The following is a 27179-nucleotide window of genomic DNA, read 5'->3' on the forward strand; positions in this document are numbered from 1 at the left end:
GGAACATCATGTATGGTGTTAGTTTAATCTCAAGATTCATGGAGTCACCAAAAGACTCACATTGGCAAGTTGGAAAGAGAATATTGAGATATGTTGTAGGAACCAAAGGATATGGAATTCTATATTCCACTACTAATCATTATGCTTTGATTAGTTACACTGACAGTGATTTTGCAGGTGATATTGATGATAGAAAGCGTACTTCCGGATATGTTTTTCATTGTGGCACAGGTGCAATCTCATGGGCATCAAAGGAGCAAGCACATTGATACGAGATATCATTTTATCAGAGAATTGGTCAACAATACAGAAATCTATCTTGAATTTTGCAGATCTGAAAATCAATTGGCAGATATTTTTACTAAGACATTGCCTAAGAGAATTTTGAGTCACTACTACATAGAGGGGTGTTTTAAGACAATTTTTGAGGAAATTGTCTCAACTTGAGACAAAAAAAAAGTTTGGTTTTGTCTTAAAAAATGTCTTTAACCAAGTGTCTTAAATTATCGTCTTTAAAATTGTCTCTATAAAGACAATAGAAAACATAATTTTTTTTGTCTTCGTAGAGACAATTTGGGATTTAAAGACATATTGTCTCTAGAGAGACAACAGTTGGGATTAAAATCATATAGTCTCTCATGATATGTCTTTAGATCTCAACTATTGTCTCTCTAGAGACAATATTTAAAAAGGTATTAACAAAATAAACAATTTATTTTAAATATTTTTGTGCAGTTTTAAATAAAAATGTATTAAATAAATAATCAATAGAATTGTCAAATGTTTATGCTTAGAGTGTTGAGTGTCACGCGGTTAGCATTTATATAGGGCAGGGATCTCTTTGGGGTGTTTCAAGATTAAAATGAGATAAACTAGGAATCTTGCGAGTTCTGTTCTGGCTGCCCTACATGATTCCATCGCTGAAGGATTTTCTTTGCAATCTCTTTGTTGCTATTATATAAACCAATTGCTAGCATATTAGTTGATCTGTATTGAAGTCTTTGTGTAACAATTAAAGATGAAACGTAGGGATTGACTTAGCAAAAATGATTAATAGTTTCTTGATTTTGTTATGGTATGTGGGCTCTCTTGGAGCTGCCCGACTTTGTGTACATAGGGGTTTATAATTTATTTCATTTCAAAAAATTTGAAATTCATCTGGCTTTTGTCATGTTGGTATACGCTCTTATTGTTTACTATTATATTTGTAACTTTTAACATGATTTATATTTGTTGTCCTATTATTTTCAATAGCCTATGGGCTTTAACAAATGAATGCTTTGTATGGAAATAAAATCTAGACAATGACATTTAGCTTGCAACAAGCATTTATTGGCATGATAAACGTGGTGTTGCAACAGGCACTGTATTCTACTAACAATCAGGATCTGTTCCAAGTGATTTGTTAGGGCAATCAAGTCTTTGCTTGAAGGCTGAAAAGCAATTTAGTGTTTTTGCAATGTTTCACGGCATTTCAGGGATGAGGATGCTAGGACATTTTTCAGGACAGCAATCTACTGGACATTTTTTAGGGACTGATAAGTGAGAAATATAGCAGCAATAAAAAAATAAAACAATTTTGTTTTTGATTTCATTGTCCAAACTCAATAACATAACAGAGGGAAAAAGTATGGTACTAAGTACAATTATGCTTCATCTGAGCTATCAATATCAAAAGAGTTGTATAAAAGAAAAAGAAAGAGCTCCTTAAATCCAGGTCACATTGTATGTCAAGCTGTGCTTCCTAAGACAATCTTAACTCCCTTTTTGGCCCTGTCAATTTTAATCAATTAATTTCCTCTTGCAATGGCAACAAGACTTGGTGTTTTCCATTATTTTCCCATGATCCATTAGCATATTGAAAAATATTACCACAATAACTGCTTTTTGTTCTCATATATTGTTATGTTTTAAAAGCTATTTAATGCTGCAATACTTTATAAAGTTATTGCTGATAATACTTACCAAGAATAAGTAATAAATAAGAAAGAAATGATAAATGTCTAAACAACAATAATTCCCATGTTACAGTTTGTATAGAAGTTCCAATTCAATATGGCCCGTCCCAAGATTAAATTTTATTCCATCCCTATCTCGTTCTCTTTGTCTATCTATTCCCTATGCTTCATAACGTCTGTTGTCCCACACTGCATGATGACAACAACTACTTGAGATCACGCACTGGATTATCTTTACCAGTATCACAAAACTTTCTTGAAGATTTCACACAGTTGGTCCTTATATTAAGCTTCCTTGCGAGAAAATTCCAGATACTTTATCTTGTTTCCTTTAAACTATCCTGCAGAATTTATTTTATCTTGTTCACTGCGATGTATCAGCCAGTGGAGAACAACCCTAAATTCAATTACCCATGGAATCTGTTAAACATATATCATTTCAAAATTGACTTAAGTGAGGAAAAATTTGATAATTGGGAGTTAGAAAAATGGTCAAGAGCAGCAAAGGTGTGCACAGGAAGAAGATGGAGCAGCAACAAAATAACTCACATTTGCCAAAATGTGGTCACACGTTCAGTTCTCTGGAGGTCCCAGTAGTAATTGGCTAGGGATCTCATATTACAAAAATGGCCCAATCCTACCTCAAGTCACTAAATCAATTTTAGTCAGTGCAGCATTGGGAAAATTGAGTACAAGAAAGGGCCATCAAAACCAGACTTAAGCAACAGTAGCAATCATTTTTTCGCTAGAAATTGAATTCCAATTCTTATTACAAAATAACCTAATACCATTTAAGTTAGAAAATCGTTTGTACCCATAGCTGCATTGTGAATTGAACGAGGGAAATCTTATAAAACCCAGTTTAAGCAGCACCCGCATTGAATTTTTTGCTCAACAATACAGTTCAACCCTGCTGCACCACAACCTAATGACATTTGTCACCAAAACACTGGTACCCACTACTACATTTTGAAATAAGTGCAAGAAAAGCGCATCAAAACCCAGCTTAAGCAAACTTTGCACTGCTTATTTTCTTAAAGAGCGAATTCCAACCCTTATCACCGCTTATGTATGGAAAGTTATAATTTATCAATGTGGTATCATTAGTGTGAGGCTACTGGAATTTATCAACTTGTAAACCAATTACAGTTACTTACTTTCCTAATCAAAATTGATAACTATTTAAGAAACAGAAATAGCCAACACCACATGTTCTTAAGGAAGAGCTTGACAATAAATAAATTCACAAGTATTAATTAAACAAATATGATGATATATAAATTAGGTTTATAATAGCAATGGAAACTAAACAATTATAGGAAGCATATATGTCTTTTGTTCATTTGTTTCTATCCATCATCTTGCTTTGTGTCCTCTTTTTACGAGGCACCTTTCTGATTGTGGGTGTGGATAGTTCATCACATTGAACACCCTCCTCAATATTGTTGTCTCCCACTTGTTGAAATTCAAGGATGGTTTCCTGCCGAGTTTCAAGAATGACAATTGAATCATTGTGTGCAACAAACAATTCATCATGATCCTCTACCTCCTCTTGATGCTCACTACCTGATGAGTTTAATTATTGGGCTTCCTATACACAAAACAATTTAACTTATTTAAATAACTTAATACCTCTAGTTAAATTATTGCATAAGTCATATGATATTATAAAGAACTTACCTCAGATTCATGACCACTCACTAAAATCTCCCCTCGATCTACCAAATGTTGTTGTAGGCCTTGGGAACCATGTAATAAAGCATATTTTAGGTCATCCTCTGAAGCTTCCTTTTGAAATTGGTGAACCTACATTAACAAACATAACCAAATTTACAAGGTATAATGAATCATAAGATATAATTAACTCAGAAGTTTTTCATGACTTTTTATGAAAAAGAAAAATACAGTAGATGAAAATATTCACTCACCAAACCACCATGAATGCTATTATACCCACCAGATCCTAATTTATGGGATCCAATACTTGACACCCTAGCTTGGGTTGCTTTTGTTGTATCTCGAAGGCGTCTTTTAGATCCTCGTCGTGTAGATGGCCTATAGTTTGGATTATTGTGGGCTTTCCTCTTATATTTGGCATCTTTCATGAGTTCATCCCATGTCACTTGGTTTGTAATCCAAGCTGGACGTGGATATCTCAAGTCTTTTGTCAGCTTCAACCTTAAATTATCTCGTTTAGAGTGCATGTATTTCCGTGCAATATCAAGAATGATATCCTTATTAAAACCTGGATTTCCAAATGTTGTTATGACATCTTTAAAGAGTTCCTCTTTCTTAGCATTGGATTGCTTCCTCCAATCCATTTGAATGGTATTTCCAAATAATTGTTCTGCACAACGAAAAATAAAGTGAAAAATTTTTAACCCCACTTCATCCTTCAAGACATTTCCTTATGAGGTGAGCAAGATTGTAACTTCTTGCATTCCTTTTATAGTCACTGAGGATATTGTTGTGGTCTTAGGGGTTGAGGGAGATGCTCCTATAGGTGCATCAATCACTTTGTCATTTATTTCCTGTATTTACAGTGAGATTGTGAAATTGTCAGAAACCCAACCAAAATATGAAACTATTTCTAAGCAGCCAATAGTATGAAGATGATCCAAGACATTCTTGGATACATCACTATTCAAGTTGCAGTAGCCAACAAGAATGAAGGTCGAACAATAAAGAGAGAGATTATTTGACAATATCCGTAGTTTTGATTTTGTTTGTTTTGATTGGGATTGGTGTGCAAGCATTCATAGTTCTGATTATGTTCGTTCCATCTTTGTGATTGATTCCTAGGAAGAATTATCTAGAGGATGTTACATGTAACAGAGACAGTTCATCTTAAGTTGTAGTGACCAAAGTATCTACAATGCTACAAATGAAGAGGAAAACCATTGAGTAAAGGCTAATGACCAATCATAATAAAGTTCTAATCACAGTGTTTAAAGAAAATAAAACACAATAAAAAATCATTAATTGTTAAATTATGAAAATGAAAATCTATAATTAATTTTACCTGTTCATCTGAGGTAGGCCCTGCACTCTCCAACAATGCCCTTTCCCATAACTGAATTTGTACAAGTATTTCTTGTCTGGTTGGAACATTTTCAGGAGTATCTGGTAGGAGCCTTGGTATTCTTGACTCTGAATCTATGAGACTCCTCAAGGAAACTTGTTCGGTTGTTGGTGGGAGAATTCTGACTGAACCCACATCAGGAACATTAGTGTTTGTTGGAGTAATCCTTGAAATATCCTATAAGGCACAAATATAAATATTAGGATGGTATAATAGGTGACAATAACGTAATCAAACCCACACAAACATATGATTGAATCTTACGTTTGGCACAACAGTAGATGTAGTGGAGGGCACAGCTGGATCCTTCATGCCAACAAGATTCATGCTCGATGGAGTTACTTTCGAGATTGCCTGCATTCCACAAACACAAATTAGCATAATATAATAGGTAACATAAGATAATTTAGCATACAAAAGATAAATTTCAAGCTTACCTCATGCACCATCATAGTAATTTATTGCCCTTGTCCATTTTTTAACCTATCAATCAAAGCATTTAAGATCAGAGGATCCCCCATAGCAGAATTGGTAGCATCCATGACCACATTCTTTAAAAACTAGAAAATGACATAAAAATAAGAAAATATTGATTAGAGAACATATGCATATAGCACCCATGGCCACTAGAAAAAGTTTTGTATACTCTAAAAAATTTGAAAATACAGAAAAGACAATCATAATCACAGTCATAATCCATGGAAGAATGCTATGAGATGTATATGTAGATTTTTGGTGCTCTTCTATCCTTATCCACATTAAACGGCCATAGAAAAACATAAATAGACCATAGAAACAAAACTGACATGACAGTGTGTTTAATTCAAGAGTTAAGTTGTGAACATAATGGAATGGTAAGTAGGATGATTGTGCATCTTCTCGGGATGTGCAGTTCCAAGACTCTACAAACCAAAAGCCCTTTTAAGGTGTGTAGGTTTCTAGCCATTGACATTCATTATTGAAACGTGTTCCACGCTGCCAACTGCGACAACTTATTAGTCCACATGGAAGTTGACAAATTTGCTAATTTTATAGAACATATTCAGTTGATTCAGCAGCAATTGCAAACAATCCTGTAAAGACCAATGCCAAATACAAGCAACTAGAGTTGATACCTATGAGCTCAATCTTTCAGCTAATCTTGGTCTAGATATGGCTTTTAATACATATTCTTTCATCTTAACATTCTGCATTTGTTGGATGCAATAAGGGTAGTAGAAGATTTCCAGCCAAAATAGATAAATCCTAACTGCAACATGGCATCAAAAGCAAATCAAGTCATGGAATCACACACTTCAAGATTGTCCAACTTGTTCAGATACCTCACAAATGGAATTGATATGCTAGAGTACCGGTTGCAGAATATTCTTCCATGTTGTCTCAATTTTCTGCATTCGGGTCCATTACTTACCAATGGCAACTGATCTAGGAGAATCGGGTATATTGATTGTTGTGTACCATCCTATTCTCTTTATATAGAAATCCCTGGGAGTGCACACTGCAAAATAACAAAGTCTGGAAGATCAACCAGTAGATGACAAACGGTTGCTCTACTTCTAATTGTCTTGCCTTGTCTTTTGGTAATACACTTTTATAAATATTTATGAGTCATTCATAAATGTCTTTGAGTAGCTTTCCAGTTTTGAAGTTAGCTCTAGTTTTGGTGTTCATATTTTTGAGCTCGTGGATTCTGTACAAAATTTGCAGATATATGAATTAATTTAATCTGTTGTTACAGTTCTAATATTTTTCTTTGTGATTTCCTTATTTAGCATGTTTATTTTTCCTTTTTGAATTCTATAGTAATATCACATTAAATTCAACCAACCGAGATTGATGTTCAACTAGCTTACTGTTAAACTATGCTAGTCAACTCTTTATAATGTTTTTAACTATATAAAATTGAAATATGCTTGATCAAAGCAAGATAGCATATAAAGATTTGATCTGCTAATGAATATAGAAAATTGGAAAATAAAAATTTAAATATAGCAGCAGAATTGAAAAATATAGGAACTGAAGAACTAAGAACCAGAAGATAGAACTCTTTTCCAAGGATGCCAGCACTTTGCAAGGATGTCTGCAAGATGTGCTGTTGTCTTATACAAACAAAAACTAAAAAGTAATTTCTAAACAACTAGAAAATATCAAAGCAAAATGATCTTCCATCTATTGATTCATCCAATACAACCCCTTCCGCCATACAAGTGTCCTCTTCTGTTAACTTTTAGAGTTTTTACTTAGCTTTTCAATCAATGCTCTTCTCAGCAGAGGCAAACTCTAGCAGAACCGATCTAGACTCATGCAAGGTAGGGCAAACTTCCAATTACTAGCCTTCTTCATCTACAAAGGAAAGGCAAGAGTGTGAATGATTTATTAATTCCAGCTTTTGAGATAGAGCAATTTTTAGACTTTTTTTTTACCCCACTTGTTAATTTTTATGATTTTATTGCACTATGAAATTCTGATTTTTAAACAAAAGCAAATATTGTTAGATGAATTGACAATGTAATTGTGTTTTTGTCTTGTAGGCTATCTTTTGGACGGGGCAATCTTCTAGTTTCCACACACTTACTGCTCAAGGTGAGTAATGAATTCTTAAAACATCCTCACTACCAGTTAGTTTTGTTTCTTTATCTACTGAGATCAATAGTAAAAAATATTGCAAGTGAGTTGTATGAAATAAGATAGCATTCATAGAGATCAGACTAAGAACCATAAAGGTCATAGTGTAGCCATAAAAGACATAGAGATCATTAAAGTGATCATGGTGATCAAACAATGTCATCCTCAGATGAAATTTTGTCATTTGATGGCAGAAATACCTCATCATTAATGGGACCTAAATCTACAAATAAATTAATACTAGCATTTTCATGATCTTCATCACCTTCAACTACAAGCAAATTAAAATCAATAAATTCATCATCTTCATGGACTTGATGCCCATGTGGTTGCTCATGTCCTTCGAACACTTCAATAAACTCATCATGATCTTCATCCTGGTCATATGCATCATTGACAATAAAATTTTCATCATCTCCATCTATGTTATTTTCATCATCAAGGGGGACTTCTGCATCTTCATTGTCTTCAACATATGTTACTCTTCGTCCTCTTGGATCATAATCAAGAACAAATGACCAACCAGGTTGTTCTAAATTTGGAATGAAAAATATATAGTCACATTGATTTGGAAACACATAAGGTTCAGAAGTGGCTTCAAACCTACATGTATTAATCATATGGAATCCATTGTTGTGCATAAAGATAGTTTTTTCTTCACCCACTTTGATAAGCTTGTACCATTCAACATGAAAAATAACTTTCTTGAAAGACATAAAATCAAGCTCTATAATATCCTCCAGCACTCCATAATAGTGAAGTGTGCTTGTGATTGGTTGTCTATCATTTGCATGTGAACGACATTCCACCTCAAATGATGTTGAAACTCCACAATCATAAGTTTGTCTCTTTTCATCAACCTTTTTGATGCGAAAGTGATGACCAAAATTCCACATTCCTTTGTAATATATTACCTAAATTCATATAAATATTAGCTAATTAGATTCGAGAATGCAAAAGTTAAAAGAGAATTTATTAAATATCTCCAATATGTTACTATATATGTATCACCTCCCCATTTACAGATCCTTTCATGAAATTCAGTTGTTGTTGTGTCACTCTATTCCTCCCTTTTGTTGCCTCGTGTTCAATATTGGTCTTTAGCCAACTCCACGAGCATCTCTCTGGCCATTTTCTTTTATGGCTTGTAGGCAATCCTCGAGCAGTGTTTTGACCATGTATATTATATATATTGGCCCATGCCTTTTCATCCTCTAATTTCTTTTGTTCAGTGTACTTCTCCATCCATTCCAACATAAAGTCAGAATTGTATGCAACATACAAATGTAATGCTTCCCACTCCTTAGCATCTACAATGACAAATATAATTGTTCAATGATTTAATAATTATTTAAAGCCATGTATTATAAAATTTAAGATAAAAACAACTACTTCCAACTTTTTTGTATACCTTTTATCCTCTTTGAAGTCCCTTGACCTTCTAATTTTTCTCCCTCAAATGATTGAGGTTGGTTATAATTCCATAATTGTGGAGCTTGAAAATGGAATTGAGGTAAGTACTCACTCAAATGAACCATCGCTTGGAAAACCATGTACCCCTCAACCATGGACCCTTGCAGTCGAGCCTTTTGCCTAACAAATTGTTTTAAAACCTTCATATATCTCTCCACAAGCCACATTGTTCGAATATGAATAGGACCACATTGTTCAATCTCTTCTACCAGGTGTACAAGGTAGTGCTCTTGAGAATTAAAAAAGCTTGGAGGGAAGCACATTTGAATATCACACATCAAAAGTGAAACATTCCTCTTCCAATACTTCAAATCATCTAGATGTATCTCTTTAGATGAGAACCACCTACAAGTTTTGAGATGTATTACAATAAAGACTTATGATCACTTCAAAACTGTAAGTCATGGAAGAGTACGAATGATCGATTCAAAATGCCTCAAATATTTGGATAATTTGTAAATAGTCAAACTAACATCACAATCAAAAGTGCTTGGTATTCCTGCAGGCAACACATACTGCATGAACATTAACAAATAATAATGTTAATAATATACATGAATTGATATTATCACTAGGATTTACAAATTCATAATTATGTTTCCAAGTACTACAAAGTTACCTTTATCCAATTGTGCCAATCATGTATTTTTAGGCCCGAGAACTCTGATCCATCTCTCGTGAATAAGTTTTTTAATGTTGCACCAAAGCCAGAAGGAAATCTTATGCTTTTCATTGTATCAATGATGTTTTCTTTCTCCTTTGATGTAAAAGTCCACGGAGCATGATTATATGAGTTGTTTTCATGCAACCACATGTTGGGCATGACATTAACAACTTGGAGGTCCTTTCGTAACTTTATTTGTGCTTCAAGGTTGATTCCATTTAGATGTTTCCACAAGAACTCTGCCACATTTTTCCCAATGTGAATAGTATCAAATAGGTGGGCTATTGGCAAGTTCTCATAATAGTCCAATTTGTAGAAAATAGAGAGTCTTTTCATTCCTGGTGGAAAGCCTGTCCCTTCTTTTTTGTCATACATTGCTTTCCACTTAACAGGGTTCATCCTTCTTGGCTTCCTCATTTCCACTTCCTTTCCATTGAACATGTATTTGTTACGTATTCGATAGTGATGATTTTGTGGTAAGAATTGTCTATACTCATCATATATAGTTTATTGAGATCCTTTGACTGCCTATACAACATTTTTGGCCCACATGATGGACAACCATGTTTCCCCTTTGTTTGTAGCCCTGAAACAATAATGCAAACCACATTTACTAAATGGTACAATGGACACTATAATTATAAATGCAATTTACAATATATTACCACAACAAATAGAGAGCCCCGGGGCATCATGAATTGTCTAGATAAGCATTGCTTGAAAGAGGAAGTTTCTATCATTGATAGGTCTTGATACATCAAGCATATTTACACCATCCCATAATTCACGAAGCTCATCAATGAGGAGCTCCATGTATACATCCATATCCTTTACCTGATACTTCCCTAAGTAAACAAGAATTTTTTTATCAGGGTTTAACTGAATTGACATATTTTAATATAATATTCAAGAAATCACTGCATTCATATATTCTAGTACCTGGTATGATAAGAGTTAACATTGCGTGCTCCTTTTTCATTTCCATCCAAGGGGGAAGATTGTTGTTAATAATTAAAATTGGCCAAACAAAATATGTTGTTCTAAGATCTCGAAAAGGATTTACACCATCCATTGCCAAAGAAATTCTTGCATTCCTTGGCTCATTTCTTAAATGTGGCCATTTTTCCTCAATCTCTTTCCAATATTTGCTATTTGCGGCCATACGCATGACACCATCTTGGCTCCTCCCACGTAAATGATAATCCATATATTTTGCCAACTCCTTGCATTTGAACATCCTCTCGAACCTTGGCTTTAGTGGAATGTGTCGTAGTACTTTATAAGGAACCTTCTTGGATACTTGATCTTGACGATATCTATTTGTGTGACACATTGGGCATTGCTGCAAATTTGCATTCCTTCCATAGTACAATATATGGTCATTTGGACATGCATCATATGTATTGTACTCCATTCCAATGTCTTTCATTACTGAAGATACTTCTCTATGAGAACGAGGCAACTTATTGTCCTTTGGAAGTATTTTGTTTGCCAAAAGCCTACATGATGCAACAAAATGTTTTTTATAAGATAAGTATACACATTATTCAAAAAATTTAAGACATCGAGAGCATTAATTTATAGGAATATTGAATCCTACCTTAATATATTAGTAAAACATGTATTTGTCAATCCATGTGTAACCTTCAAATTCAACAACAACATAACTGTTGCCAATATAGAAGTATCTGCATTTGGGAAAACAAGTGTCCTAGCCAACTGAGCTAGGGGGAATCAATAACTTCTTCAAAAGATGTGTAGAAGTCTTGGATGAATTCATTGACACCAGCCTCATTTATCTGCGAAGTCTCTTCATCCATCACTGTGTCTTGTTCTTCATCTTGAGAGTGGCTATCAACGACGACATCTGTTGGTTTTTCAAGAATATTGTGAACTGGAAGCGGCTTTCTATCAGAAAACCAATTGAAATGATTAATAATATTGTATTGAATAATGTGCATCTTTATTTATTTAAAGAATAATAATTTGTTAATTATAGTGTACCTCTTCTATATAAACCCCATAGTTCAATCTATGGATACCGACAAGTCGTCGCTTCTTTAGTTTCCTATTTTGGCACCTATTGCAAGTGTAATATACCATTTCATTGAAGTATTCATTTGTCCCTAGAGAAGGTCTTGCTGCTCGTTCATCTGAATATTCAGATGATGATGATGTGGTGTTTCCCTAAATGCACCATGTACTATCAACAATAAGAGTACAGATTTTACTTCAAGTATTTCTTCTTTTTGAAAAGAAGATGTCTCTTAGGTGCATGATATGTTATAGCTTAATAAATTTGAAACTTTGGAAACGTCTTTTTAAGGTGAGATACACAAAAGTGGAAATAACCTCTCTTGGGCTCAGGTAAGGTATAGTCTACATTAATAGTACCAAGTCACACTTGGAGAAAGAGGACAGGTATTCTCAAAAGAAAAGATATAGTGAATAATTCAAAACATAAGCAGTCCCATAATGAGAAGCTATGAGCAGCATGGCTTCAAAGATAGTTCATTTGGGCATAAAAAGACTTGCATCACAAAGATTTGCATCACGTAGAAATTGAAGAACTCGTCATTATCGTGATGTAACTATCAAGAGAACTCTTGGTCCATTGTCAAAACTAGTGCAGCAGATAACAATCTAATATCAAAGTAATGATCACCATAAAAAGCAGTCCAACCAGAACCATCAAGATTCAATGATCTCATTTTGACAAGGGTTTCATTTGCCAACAATGTTGCAGCATAAAGACAGTTAAGACAATGTGATATAAGGATATTGAAAAGAGGATACTAAAGCTCAAATAATACATTAACAATGCCATTACACATGAGCTATGCCAGTTCAAGTTCAGTCTCAAATACCAAAAATACTGCGAGTACCAAAAGTAACAACATAAATACCTGGTTTGCCATTTCATATAGAAAACAAGAAAATAGCCCTAATAGAATTGCCAAGGTAGAATAACCTGAAATACATGGATTTAAATTAATTACATAATGAGCAACAAAATATAGAGTAAATACCAAGATTATGCAACCCAATATGAGGTGATTTATGTGTCCAAATTTCCTTGTCCTCAACACTACACTTAGACTATTTTCACAATCATCTTCAATGTGAATTTATGTATAAAACTAAAAGCTTTCAAGTTCTTACTTACTACTCATTTTTGTTTTCAATTTATAAGGGAGTTCTTTTAGTAGTTTTTTTTACTTATTAAATTCTAGCAGGGATTAGATGTCATTAAGGATTAAATAATTCTCCATAAACATTTCTCTATGAACAAGTATTATATAAAGGAATGATATGTGAATATCAACAAGTAGATGAAAATCTTTCATAAAATGATATAATAATGATTTACTAAAGATAAAATTATAACAACTTGAACATCTATAAACATACCTTTCTTTGCAAAGTGCTTGATTTGTTCAATTCGCTTTCCTTATATTTGCTTTCTCTCTACTAATGGTGTTGTTCCCTTCTGCAATTTCCAAATTACTTCGTCAATTTTCTGATTCTAGATTAATGTGCAATTAAAGAATATCTTCATATTATTCTGAAAGGTTCCAATAACTGTACAAACCATTCTAGCTTTGAGGGTCATGATAAGTGCAAGTTATGTCATTATTATTATCTTTATGAGATCCTTTCCCAGCAACCCTACAAGGTTAATCATGCCTAGGAGCAGAGAATAAGTAACAAAGAGAGCCATCAAAGTTTTAAAGATAGAGCAGATCTAAAGACTATCAAAAATCAATAATGACAGTAAAGAGAATATAAATTCATGACAGTAAAGAGAATATAAATTTATGAAACAATAAAAAAAATAAAATTAAAAAGTAGATAATAGAGAAAAGACCAAGCATAAATCTAGCTCTACACATAATCAAGGGTAGGACAATTGAAACATCTTAAGGCACTGGAAGCATACTCTTTGACAAAGATGGAGAGAGAAATCGAAAGAAATAAAACCCTTAAAAATGGAGGAAAAGTATAATCCATGAGAAAGAAACATGAAATAATATTTAAAAAATAATAGATACTTAATGGCTTATCTCCCTCCGGCATCTTTCAAATAAAGATTGCCACAGAACAAGCTCAATGTATATACAACTTAATGCAACAAAAGCTACTAGATTTTTCTGCCAACTAGCATTGAGTTTTACACCAGGAGCAATGACACGCACTCAGTTAGGCTCTGATCTTTATAATAGTGATCATGAAGAAGGGATTTTTAGATTCTTGAAGACCAATGTTGATCTCTTCGATGACTTTGGGAGGGAATGCTTCGTAGATTTGGCCTTATTTCCAGAGAACAAGAAAATCTGTGCTGATGTGCTGCTGGACATTTGGGTTTATGTTTGAAAGCTGGAGAGGTAAGATGCCTTTATGATGTTGTGGGAACTTGCAACAAAAAATTTCTTGAATTTTGTCAGTAGCTCAGGGTATTTTTCTATCCTTCTTATAAGTTATATATATTAAATTTCTTGCTATCATTTTCTTTTCTAAAACATTGAGTTGATATTGTGTCTGAATTATTAGAAGCCAAGCAACAATCTCTTATGGAAATGCCTCCGGCTCTGTACTTTTATCAGCACGATGTCATGCGAGATTTGGCTATATATTTGGGAAGCCAGGACAATATAGTCCATAGGAAGAGATTATTCATGCCCACGAAAGAGCTGAGCTTGCCAGGGGAGTGGGGACAGATGCTTAATGGTAGACCATTTAATGCTCAAGTTGTCTCTATTCACACAGGTAACTTGTTTAGTGGCATATGATCCAGGGTATTTTGAATATTAAAAGATTTTACCCTTAGTGGTTTTCTCATCATTGAATAATTATACGATTGAAGCAACAATAACTTCCATATAAATTCTTTATGTTTAACTTCTAGTATTCTTCACCGTAAAAAATGTTCTAATTCAATTGTATATGTGATTGACCTATTGCAGGCTCTATGGATGAGAATCAATGGTATGATATGGAATGTTCTAATTCAATTGTATATGTGACTGACCTATTGCAGGCTCTATGGATGAGAATCAATGGTATGATATGGATTTTTCAGAGACAGAGGTTCTAGTGTTACACTTCTCTGCGAGCAAGTACTTTCTACCACCATTTGTCAAAACAATGAAAAGACTGAAATTTGTGATGTTGTGTAATTTGAATTCGAAGAGGGTCTGAAAAGTTTGGAATTTTTTTGACAAAATTTTAAGTGCATTACTTCTAACTTAGCATGCTTATCTAGCATACCTAGTAGCCAATGCCATCTAGGTAACATATCCAGCCTTTCCCCTTATTCAAAAATCAATTCATGGAGCTCCAAATTCATTACAATGTTAGTTGTAGCACATTTCCACTCCCCAAATGATTTTTGATAGGTGCATATTTTTATCATTTATTGTTATTATTTTTGGTATGTAGATAGCAACTGAGGGGTTGCATCCATTTATATTAAAGATGAAAGAGTTATTATATCAGATCATGATTGTAAGCCATCAAAGCCTATTAAGAGGCACAGCTCAAAAACATATAATTAAACTAACATAAAACCACCTTTGAATACACAAAGCCAAAAAACCCTAAATTCAATCGAGAAGACCCCATCCATAAACAAGTGATAGAATCAAACAAAGCTTGTCTCCTAGTAAAAAATGGAGATACGCCTAAATAATAATTAGGCAACAACTCCATCTTTAGAGTGGGAGCAAAGTTGCATGTAGAATTTGATCTCATTTTTCTTCTTCTTTATTTGAACAAGTGCCTATTTTTCTCTTGGCTCAGATACCTGCAATGCAATGGTGGGCTACAACATGCACACTGACCTAAAAATATCAGAAGTAGCATCAAGCTTCCAAGTAGAACCTGTTGCCCTTCTGGGTGTTAATGGTATTGATGTATCTTATCCGGATATAGAGAACCAGATACTTCCTACAAAGTACTTTGTTAGGGTGCCTGTCACCTGCAACTGTGTGAATAGCCTAAGGCAATGCAGCTCCGTGACCTACAAGGTCAGGGCATCTGATACACTTTACAACATTGCAAACAGTGTGTTTGGAGGGTTGGTTACTGCTGAGCAAGTGAGAGTGGTTAATAGTATAAGTGATCCTAACCTTATTGACTTGGGGCAGTCGCTGACCATTCCATTGCCCTGCAGTTGCTTCAATGGGACCGACAATGGATTGCCTGCTATTTACTTGTCTTATGTTGTGCAGCCTGGGGATATGCTTGCTGGGTTAGGGGTTAAGTATGGGACCACTGTTACAGATCTGATGACTGTTAATGCATTAGGGGCAACTGCTATCAAGGCTGGGGATATCATCGTTGTTCCTCTTGCAGGTTAGTGTCATTTTCCCCCCTGTTTTCTTTTATTTTTTTAACTTTTAGCAAATAGTGAATGCCATCTCCATTATCAGGGGATATGGTATGGTTGAGGATGAAAAAAAGTTTATCCATTTCAGGGAAGACGGTATGATCGAGGATTAAAAAAACCAACCCTTTTTCAGGGAGATGTTATGATTGAGGATGTTAAAACCATTATGACTGGGGATACTTGTAAATAGGAGTTGTGGAAATAGAATGCTTTTGTAAGGTAAAGTGCTCAACGTTTAGTGACGTTTGAACCAGTCATAGCTATGCCTTGAGGGCCGATCTTTTCCTACCGTCTTTGAAGAGGAAAGATTAGCAAAGATGAAAACTTTGACCAAAGTTAACGAGGCATACTTTAGGGTCATTTACCAGTAAAATTGCCCTATAGAATGCAAGTTTGGGAGACTTGCGAGGTGCTCGATCTATAATGACATTTTAGCCAGGTCGAAGAGGGGTCACAATAGAAGGTTTAGATGCCTTATCTTCACTCACTTAGCTCAAGAGCGTTCGCTTGGAGAAGTTGGATGTACCCACTATTTTAGAACAAATTAAAGTAATACAAAAATTAGACAAACTATCTCTAAGCTTTTGTGAAGGTTTTGGAAATATTTCCACATTCAGCAACACCAACCTACAAGAATTTAACCTCGACCACTGCAGTGATTTGGAGGAATGGCCCTGTTACAGATCTGATGACTGTTAATGCATTAGGGACAGCTGCTATCAAGGCTGGGGATATCATCGTTGTTCCTCTTGCAGGTTAGTGTCATTTTCCCCCCTGTTTTCTTTTATTTTTTTAACTTTTAGCAAACAGTGAATGCCATCTCCATTATCAGGGGATATGGTATGGTTGAGGATGAAAAAAAGTTTATCCATTTCAGGGAAGACGGTATGATCGAGGATTAAAAAAATCCAACTCTTTTTTCAGGGAGATGTTATGATTCAGGATGTTAAAACCATTATGACTGGGGATACTTGTACATAGGAGTTGTGGAAATAGAATACTTTTGTAAGGTAAAGTGCTCAGCATTTAGTGACATTTGAACCAGTCATAGCTATGCCTTGAGGGCCGATCTTTTCCTACCGTCTTTGAAGAGGAAAGATTAGCAAAGATGAAAACTTTAACCAAAGTTAACGACGCATACTTTAGGGTCATTTACCAGTAAAATTGCCCTATAGAATGCAAGTTTGGGAGACTTGCGAGGTGCTCGATCTATAATGACATTTTAGCCAGGTCGAAGAGGGTCACAATAGAAGGTTTAGATGCCTTATCTTCACTCACTCAGCTCAGGAGCGTTCGCTTGGAGAAGTTGGATGTACCCACTATTTTAGAACAAATTAAAGTAATACAAAAATTAGACAAACTATCTCTAAGCTTATGTGAAGGTTTTGGAAATATTTCCACATTCAGCAACACCAACCTACAAGAATTTAACCTCGACCACTGCAGTGATTTGGAGGAATGGCTCTGTTACAGATTTGATGACTGTTAATGCGTTAGGGACAGCTGCTATCAAGGCTGGGGATATCATCGCTGTTCCTCTTGCAGGTTAATGTCATTTTTCCCCCTGTTTTCTTTTTTTTTTTTCAACTTTTAGCAAACAGTGAATGCCATCTCCATTATCAGGGGATATGGTATGGTTGAGGATGAAAAAAAGTTTATCCATTTTAGGGAAGACGGTATGATCGAGGATTAAAAAAAACAACTCTTTTTCAGGGAGATGTTATGATTCAGGATGTTAAAACCATTATGACTGGGGATACTTGTACATAGGAGTTGTGGAAATAGAATACTTTTGTAAGGTAAAGTGCTCAGCGTTTAGTGACGTTTGAACCAGTCATAGCTATGCCTTGAGGGCCGATCTTTTCCTACCGTCTTTGAAGAGGAAAGATTAACAAAGATGAAAACTTTGACCAAAGTTAACGAGGCATACTTTAGGGTCATTTACCAGTAAAATTGTCCTATAGAATGCAAGTTTGGGAGACTTGCGAGGTGCTCAATCTATAATGACATTTTAGCCAGGTCGAAGAGGGTCACAATAGAAGGTTTAGATGCCTTATCTTCACTCACTCAGCTCAGGAGCGTTCGCTTGGAGAAGTTGGATGTACCCACTATTTTAGAACAAATTAAAGTAATACAAAAATTAGACAAACTATCTCTAAGCTTATGTGAAGGTTTTGGAAATATTTCCACATTCAGCAACACCAACCTACAAGAATTTAACCTCGACCACTGCAGTGATTTGGAGGAATGGCCCACAGACATCTGTCGTATGCCCTCTGCTCAGATATGGTCTATTACCAACTTCCATCTGGTTGAAAAGTTACCATATGATCTGGGCAATCTGAGGTCTCTAAGAATTTTGAGATTATCAGCATTACCAGCGCTGATAGAACTTCCGGCATCAATTGGAAAACTTGGGCTGCTGGAATTTTTAGACATTTCACTGTGTGAGGGCTTGAAAGAACTTCCAGAGGAGATAGGTCAACTCAAGCAATTGAAAGAGTTTGACATGAGAGAGTGCTCTCGTTTGAGGAGGTTGCCCAAAAGTGTTTGTGAACTAAGCTCTCTGAAACATGTCATCTGTGATGAGAAGATTGGGCACCTGTGGTTGCAAGTTAAGGCTTCTTTTGTCCCTGATCTTAGAGTTGAAATCGTGGAACCGCAATTTACTTTGGATTGGCTTGATGATAGATTTCACAAAGTAGAAACTCCAACTAACTTGACAACCTTGTAAGTAATCACTATTGTCATATTCGTTCCTGTATATAGAGCACACTGTAGTTTTCAGTTAAGCTAAATCTGTAAGAGTTGTTGTTAATGCATATTTCAATCATGTAATTTGTAATGTTATATGTTTAGAAACAGTCTCCCAGTATCAACAATTTGTTTGGGGCATCTTTGGTTGAGGGGGAAACTGTATGAAGGAGTTTAAGGTATATTTTGTTCCTGTAGTAATGTGCAAGCTTCGATTTCCACTCTTTTCTACCCGATCGAACTCCCTTAACCCAACACAGAGAAGAAGATGATGGTGGTGATGATGGTGATGAACATTCCTCGTCTTCATCAGAATAAGGATGCATGTTAAACAGTGGATGCACTCATTCTCGAGTTTTAGAAGAGCAAATTTTTGCTGTTGCATTATTCGCCTTGAAAAGAAGAGAAGCCATGTCCCTTTCACACAAAACAAACTCTAATTTCTTTCGAGGAAGAACAAAATACAGCTGCCCAAGCTGTAGCTCTTGGTGAGGAAGAAGCTCCGATATAAATTTCCCATTGTAAAGACCATCAGAGCTAAAAACAAAATGGCCCGGATTATTCTTCAATATCTCTTCAACCTTGACTGGATCTGAGAATTTCTGAATTCCCCCGTCCATTAAGATAACATTGGCAGTCGGTTCATAGACATCATTACCCTGGACAAAAATGCAAATTTCCATTATCAAAAGTTGGAAAACGTCCCTCTTATCACTGTAAAATCTGATTTAAAACTTTTCCCTGAATGATGGTTTATGAGAAACTTATCTCATTCAGGCTTAGCACAGTACCAATGGTCTTGGTAGGCTAATATATGATTGCGAATGATCGAGACGTCTGTGTGGAGAAACAAACTTGAATAAAGAAATCCCATTCGTTTCATTCACAGGGAACACTCGTCACATGGAAAAGATTCCTCTATTTAGAAGAAGACAGGTTGCCTTTATTGTTTGTCGTGGATGCAACACATCTTATCTCAGAAAAAAATAGGTAATAATGCAGTAATGTTTGTGGGTAAAGAGATTATACTGAGCGAACAATAATGTATTACCAGATAATATTACAGTAATGTTACTGGTAAAACAGATAAGATTGCACGCAGTTTCATGGAAGGAGAGGAGTATGCCCAGATAATGTAGTCCGAGATTTCTTATATCATGTTTTAAATGCTCATTTGTCTGCGGTGCATCTGACATTGTCTGTAAAATTACAACATCGTGAGCTGTGTATGAGTTGTACTGTGACCAATCGATCCAGCAAACTAGGGTTTCCATTAACTACCAAGATTCCAATTGCCTCATCTTAAAGAGTATCATCTAATGGTAACTTTTTAGTTTCTGTTAGTAATAGATAATCTCTTCCTTGATTATTTGTACAGGGAGGCTTCTATCTTCAATTTGTGCTGCTGACTTTTTTTGTAGGAAACAGCTGGGAGGTAAACTTGGGAGCTCCTTAGAGAGTGATCTTGGTGTTCAAACTGTTGGAGACTTGTTGCAGTTTTCTGAACAAAAGCTGCAGGAGCGTTATGGAATGAATACTGGGTATTTAATTATCACAATATTTAATGTTCATTGGTGGTTAATATTTTGGCATATATTTTTGGTTAATGAAAAAAATAATAATTAGGACTTGAACTCAGGCCGATTGCAGAAGTCAATATTCTGTTTTGGAAATATGCATTAGTAACACCAGAAACCACTTCTCCTATTTCTCAAATTTACTTCCGTGCAACTCATCATTTAGCAGATTTTATTTTCTGCTTCATTTTCACATTTTTATGTATAACTCTTTGTCTGGTATCGGACTTAATTGAAACCCTGATTTGTGGAACATGTGTGAGATGTTGATACTTATAATTAAATTGACAACGTGGGGCATTTTTAGGGTATTACAGTTATGAGATATTCGCTAATATTGAGCTGTTTACAGACAGAAGAATGTACATAGGATAATAAATGGGCATTTTAGCGAGCTAATTCTTAGCAATTTGAAGATATTAGAAGCTGAATGTAGGTATTAGCATATAATATCAGAGCACAATGTTTTGGTAAGATACAGACATGTAATCATGCTATGTAATGGCAAGAACAATATTTTGGTAAGATGCAGTCATGTAATGCTGGGTAGTCTAATTCCATATAGGGGCTATCATACCTGCCCTGTTTGTAGAGATGAGTTTCCCACGCAGGATCTCAATCACTAAAGGCTATCATTTATGTTTATGAACCCAGAAGAAGCTCATTCAGTTTTGATCTATGCACTTAGAGTCTGGATATATAGATTCATCATACACATGCTCTATAAATGATTTTCCAAAGCGGTTACCAGATTAGAGAAGGTTACAGTGTTTTATTTTATGAAAAAGTTGACAGTACTAACAATTAAAGGGTTTTACTTTTGTTTGATCTTGGATTTGTAATTTGTTTTGAGCTCCTTTGACTGGATGTGCATGTTAATTGTCGAATCCTTTTCATCATAAACCTTCTATGTAAGATTAGCTCTTTCATATGCCATTATTGCCAAGATTTGTTCAGATTCGATTAGACTGAACTCCATGTTGAATGTGTCTTTTCAGATCTAAACAGTTCCTACTCACTAAATATCTCTAGCACAGTACGTTACGATTGCTTTCATGTTTTACTTTTAGCACCGTTTATGCAATGTTTGCTCTGTATTTCAAAAGGAAAAATATGTATTCATTAAGAGTTCTTGAATATATCCGTTGGGTCTGGAACATCTTATCATGATACGGTAATTAATGATGCTATTACAGGCCACACGAATTGGTTTCACAACATCACAAACTGTAAAATGGTTGGGTGTTACTGCAGTCTGTTTCAAAAAATAGGTAAATTTTTCAAATCTGATAATCTTGTTTTCTTGTCTTTTTAGTTTCTTGACTTGTTCCAGTTCCTTTCAGTTTACTTGTGTAAGGAAAATATTTAGGATTTATAAAAAATGACCATAAGTTCAATAGCCACAAACTGCGTCCAAAGGAAACCACCAAAATTGACAGGATAGCTATTAATACAGGAAAACATAAGAGAGAAAACATAGCTATTAATACAGGAAAACATAAGAGAGTAAATATAACTAACAGTATAATCCTTTCATCATTGCATACACTTTAAAAGACCACAAACTAAAAAACAACAGGAAAAACGTGGAGGGCGCGTAGACTCAATTGGAAGAAGAACAATATAATGTTTCCATGGTTGGATGTGGGTTGGAGTTGTGACTACTTTCAAACAACAACCGATTTTTGGCTGTGTTGACAGAATATCTTATCCTAATTAGACGATTTCAAGAGTGGATTGTTCACGTCTATTTTTTACTTCAATGTTTAAACAGTTTGGCTGGCAAAAGGTCTCATACTATTATAATATTATCTTGTTTTATAAAATTATGTTAAAATTATTTTCATCTTTTTGTTGACAAAATTTATCTGTGTCCTCTTACCAGGTTGTTCTTTGGATCAGCACTATAGTATTTTTTTAAGTTATCACCTTGATTTGATATTATATTATACTTTACCTTTCTCTTCCTTCTATGTTAATATCAGAAAGCTAGTGAGAGCTATAACATTTTGAATGATTTCCAGGCTATAGCTATGAACTATGAATGCTTTCAGCTAAAAAATCTTGGGACATTGTTACCTATACTGTAGTAAACTACTGTTAAACTGTAGTGAATATACATTATTGTAAAGTTTCCTATTATTGAAATAAGTTGTTATAAAATTGTAGTAATTATATATTTTTTACTATAACGTACAGGGGACTTGTGCAGTATGTAGTTTTCACCGCTAAACAACAGATTTAAGGCAATTGTAATTAACCATTAATACTGCCCAGATCACAAAAGTCAAATTGCTCCTGAATTACTTGAATACCTTGTCAGTAACAGTTGATTGCTCATCACCACCAGTATCCTATGTTGCTGATTCTGGTTTCCTAGTCCATTGATCTTTTCTCCTTGTTTGGTGTGGCTAGTTCAACATTGAATCACTAAGTATCAGTTGTGTTCTACAAATAATGTTGTGCATTCCTACATCCAAACATGGCCTTCGGGAGTTGTTACACTTTTTCTTGATGCCTTACCCTAATTGTCTAACTATCAGTGCGTTCTGTTGTTGTTAAAGTCCCTACTACTATAGAGCCATATGCAATGTTTGCTCTATATTTCAAAAGGAAAAATATGTATTCATTAAAAGTTCTTGAATATATCCGTTGGGTTTGGAACATCTTATCATGATACGGTAATTAATGATGCTATTACAGGCCACACGAATTGGTTTCACAGCATCACAAACTGTAAAATGGCTGGGTGTTACTGCAGTCTGTTTCAAAAAATAGGTAAAATTTTCAAATCTGATAATCTTGTTTTCTTGTCTTTTTAGTTTCTTGACTTGTTCCAGTTCCTTTCAGTTTACTTGCGTAAGGAAAATATTTAGGATTTATAAAAAATGACCATAAGTTCAATAGCCACAAACTGCGTCCAAAGGAAACCACCAAAATTGACAGGATAGCTATTAATACAGGAAACATAAGAGAGAAAACAACAGCCATCAAGGCTTTTAGATTCCTACTTGGACGTTTTAAAAAATAATGGAATTTTCATGGGCAGTTGGGAAGTCATTCTAAAGTTTAAAAACATGGAATCTATGCATCTAAAAGGACCTCACGGGTCTTCCCAACCGACCCTACCCTCAACAAATCAAAATGTCAAAACCCAAGATGCCTCCACTTCAGCAGCTCCAGAATCAACCATGTCAACCATTGAGATGCAAGAAGGTAAAGTGATCTCATTTTATCTCCTCTCGAATCTGCAAGGAGGTCACTGCCAACAAGGGCACTGCCAACAATGTCTCCACGTTAGCAGCAGCAGCCAAAGCATTCCATCGGGTACAAATTGTTTGTTTTATGTCTTCCAAATCCCCAAACACTCTCTATAACCCATTCCTAGTTATTATGGGTTCATTTAAAAGAATCCAGGGACTCCTTTGAGAAAGAACAGGACAATAGTTTTAACTTTCCATTCAGAAATAACTTCAATCAAATCATCAGGAAGTTCAAAAGGGACCACTTTACCTTCAGTGTACTGTGTGGCTAGGGTTTCAAAAGACCTAGAGATTTGTACATTCACAGTTGCATTATCCTGGCCATGTGAAGCTGAACTACTGCATTGTGAGCTGAGGATTTTCAGGCGCAGATGAATCTGCAAGGAGCGCCCTGCGCCCAACAATGTATCCACGTTAGCAGCAACAGCCAAAGCATTCAATAGGGTACAAATTCTTTGTTTTCGCATGCAAATGTGGAACACCTTGAAAAATGGAATCAACCCAACTTGGGCTATGGCATCGGTCTCTAAACCCTCGAAAAAATGTATTCGACCCAGATTGGGATATGGCTTCAGGATCAATTGCCGCTTGTTCTATTGCATCCCCACCTCTGCTCCCGGTGCTTCTGCTTCCCTCGTAGCTCCTGCCTCTGCTAGCCGGATGGGAAAATATGGGTGGATTTTGCAGGTTAAATAGAACCCCTCCATTCTACCCGCCATTGATAATGAACGCTGTGAAACAGGGAACCTCAGAGAGATGCAGTCTCAGATCGTGGAATACAATGATAGCAAGAGTTGCAGAAAAGCTATGCTCCTACCGTCGGTCGAGCAGAGACATGCGTTGATGAGTTAGTTAGAATCAGTTAAGAGGCGAAGAGCAGAAACATATTGCGTTGATGAGTTAGTTCGAAGTAAATTGGGGAAAATAATTTTATTTTAGAAAAAAAAAATTTCTATTGTCTTAATTTAAGACAATTAAACAATAAAAAATACATGTTACATTTAAAATATGTATTTAAGACAATATTAATATATTGTCTTAAATAAACGTCTCAAATGCCCCTTCTATGTAGTAGTGCTAGTATCTAAGACAAAATCTTGGAATAATAGATGATGAAGAAATTAAGGAGGAATGTCAGAACAAATTAATTTCTTTCACTCCTTGAATGTATGCATGCAGTCTGTTAAGTCAATACTTCACACTTAGTTATCTCCTATGTATCCCGTATGCATATATGAGTCGATTGCTATTTTGCATGAATTTGCATGTAGTCACATTTTAGAATAAAATAAATAATTCGAAATAAGGAACAATCAGTTCCCTCTTTTCCTATATGTCTTCCACGCATGCACCTCTATATCCTCAGCTATCTATAGTTGGCTCTCTGTTATGATCTCTAACAACCGTAAAACAGTTATGCAAAGAGTTAAGTTTAAGTATGACTGGACGGTGAAATTCTAGCAAGATCTACTATCCACGTATGTGGACTATTAGTTCTATATCTGTTTCTGATTCTCCATGCAACTGAGAAGCCCTCTATAAGGAGGCATTGTAATCTTGAATTGAAGAAGAAAAAATAAAAGCTCTGCATTGTGCTGTAGCATACACATGGGTGTTAATGATTAATAAAAGTTTGATTTCTATTGTCTGTAGCAATACATGTTTTCTTTGTTGTAGAATTTTATTCTGATCTCTGGCTTCATGTGGCTGCAATTTTTTTCCCAAATGAATTGCTTTCTGAGATCAAATGTTATTGTGATGTCAACCTACGAATTGAGATATTTTTCCTTACTTTTCCCCATGGAATTACATATTCATCTTCCTTTTTACGTGGACAATTGGAAGCCAAGAGTCTCATGGAAATCCATGAAATCAAGATTTGACTAAAAACTAAAATTGATGTATTTTAAATATTGATGGAATCACTAGGCCTGTATTTTTCAGACTATTTTTCGACTCGTAGCTTACAAGGCAATTCCTATCATTTATTGCTTAACTTTGGCCCAATAACGACTGGACATCTGTGATTTGACTCGTAGGGCTAAGGGAATAACATGGAGGATTCTTACCCCAATAACTGGTAGGGATTCCGGTCACATTCCCACCTATTCTGAAAATAGCAGCTTTTATTCAGTTGCGAGTAACTAAAATTTGAGCAGTAAAATTCGATACAATTTAAAATTTGCCGGTCACCTCACTTGAAACGGAGTGGAGTATGAATGCTGTCGACTCAATATCCATTGCTTCTCATGAGTTTTGCGTCATCAACTATTGCGAGGTAATAACCCACATCTCATATAGACATGTCGGCTAAATTAAGATTAAGAGTTAACTGTGTTGATCGATTGCAACAATAGTAGTATGTAGTAAAAAGAGGCAAGAATTATATAGTGTTCCAAGCAAATAAATTATATGATCTGGACTCCTTGACATCATCTGATCAGTTGGAATTCCAAGGTATTAGTTTTGATCATATTATAAATAATATAATATGATCATTTTTTAATAGGAATAGTAATGTAATGAGGTAAATTGTATATTCTACAATTTCTTCTATCATGTTTTATATCAATTTTATGTATTTCTTTTATTACATGGTTTTATCTTTCATTTAGTATTCGTTCACATCTAATTTGGTCTTGTATTCCTTTGTTTATATTTATATAGTTATTTTTCACCTTTTTTATGTGTTCTTACCCACTTTATAAGCTTTGTTCACATTTCTCTTATGATATTTATTTGTTCTCGCTTGCCATTTATTGTTTGTCTCCTCTCTTCTATATGTATTGAACCTTTCCCATATCTTCCATAATATGTTGCAGTTTGTGGATTTTAAAATTATGAAACCATGAACATCCATCTCTCCTTAAGTTTCTTAAGCTTCCCTAAAAATTTGTTCCTTATGAGATGAAGGTCAAATGCAACTCATATGTTTGACATTTTCATAATTTGCTAAGAAAATAATGTTCAATGCCTAATCGTTGAGTGCAAATGCTTAATATATTGAATTTGATGACTTGAAGGAGGATTAATGCATAAAAGATACAATTAATATAATTGTAACTACACAACTATAGATAAAAATGTAATATTATGTCAAAATAACCACATTAGCCCCTTATTACATTGTTCTTGCAAAAGTACCCCTAGCACAGTTCAAGATTCACATTGCCAAGGGACCCCACTTAAGGTTTGCATTTGACACACCAAAACATGTCAATAAAAAAACAAATATACATTCTTGACAAGAACTTTCACTGAATAAGTAAATCTTGAAGTGGGTGGAACTCCATCAAGCTTTTGTACTTCCCATGTGTTGATTCAAGTAGCATCGATCAGATAAAACCATATACCTATCTATTTACATCAAATGAAGAAAGACAGTAATGCAGATA

General features: G+C 34.9%; 2 protein-coding genes across 15 annotated transcripts; both read right to left on the reverse strand.

Annotated features, from left to right (window-relative positions):
- Positions 1-3185: 3185 nt before the first annotated feature.
- LOC131066792 (uncharacterized) lies at positions 3186-25502 on the reverse strand. Of its 14 annotated transcripts, none has more exons than XM_059219724.1 (8): positions 24035-24706; positions 13214-13292; positions 12709-12773; positions 5478-5523; positions 5305-5394; positions 4981-5217; positions 3639-3764; positions 3186-3438 (listed from the first exon to the last, which is right to left on the reverse strand). In XM_059219724.1, the coding sequence occupies exons 4-8, from the start codon at positions 5490-5492 to the stop codon at positions 3298-3300; spliced, it is 609 nt and encodes a 202-aa protein (XP_059075707.1). In that variant the 5' UTR covers positions 5493-5523; positions 12709-12773; positions 13214-13292; positions 24035-24706; the 3' UTR covers positions 3186-3297. The 14 variants fall into 14 exon arrangements, with proteins under 14 accessions (XP_059075707.1, XP_057850658.2, XP_059075708.1 ...); XM_057994675.2 differs by having other exon boundaries at positions 5478-5591; XM_059219720.1 differs by lacking the exons at positions 3186-3438; positions 3639-3764; positions 4981-5217; positions 5305-5394; positions 5478-5523 and adding exons at positions 5599-8579; positions 8677-8975; positions 9077-10388; positions 10468-11301 and having other exon boundaries at positions 24035-24175; positions 24267-25502.
- On the reverse strand, positions 19289-19627 carry LOC131875026 (uncharacterized). Its single transcript, XM_059219029.1, has one exon. The coding sequence runs from the start codon at positions 19625-19627 to the stop codon at positions 19289-19291; it is 339 nt and encodes a 112-aa protein (XP_059075012.1).
- Positions 25503-27179: the final 1677 nt, after the last annotated feature.

Source organism: Cryptomeria japonica, chromosome 4 (genome assembly GCF_030272615.1).
Source record: "Cryptomeria japonica chromosome 4, Sugi_1.0, whole genome shotgun sequence".
In the NCBI taxonomy this organism is placed as follows: domain Eukaryota; kingdom Viridiplantae; phylum Streptophyta; class Pinopsida; order Cupressales; family Cupressaceae; genus Cryptomeria; species Cryptomeria japonica.

What these genes read in the sequence shown, in the direction of transcription:
- LOC131066792 (XM_059219720.1), bottom strand. Translation starts at nt 9,416, where the DNA reads ATGTGTGATATTCAAATGTGCTTCCCTCCAAGCTTTTTTAATTCTCAA. An exon ending in GACTTCAAAGAGGATAAAAG is followed by an intron (nt 8,976 to 9,076) that starts GTATACAAAAAA and finishes TTGTCATTGTAG; the next exon opens with ATGCTAAGGAGTGGGAAGCA. An exon ending in AAGGATCTGTAAATGGGGAG is followed by an intron (nt 8,580 to 8,676) that starts GTGATACATATA and finishes ATATGAATTTAG; the next exon opens with GTAATATATTACAAAGGAAT.
- LOC131875026 (XM_059219029.1), bottom strand. Translation starts at nt 19,627, where the DNA reads ATGGAAATTTGCATTTTTGTCCAGGGTAATGATGTCTATGAACCGACT.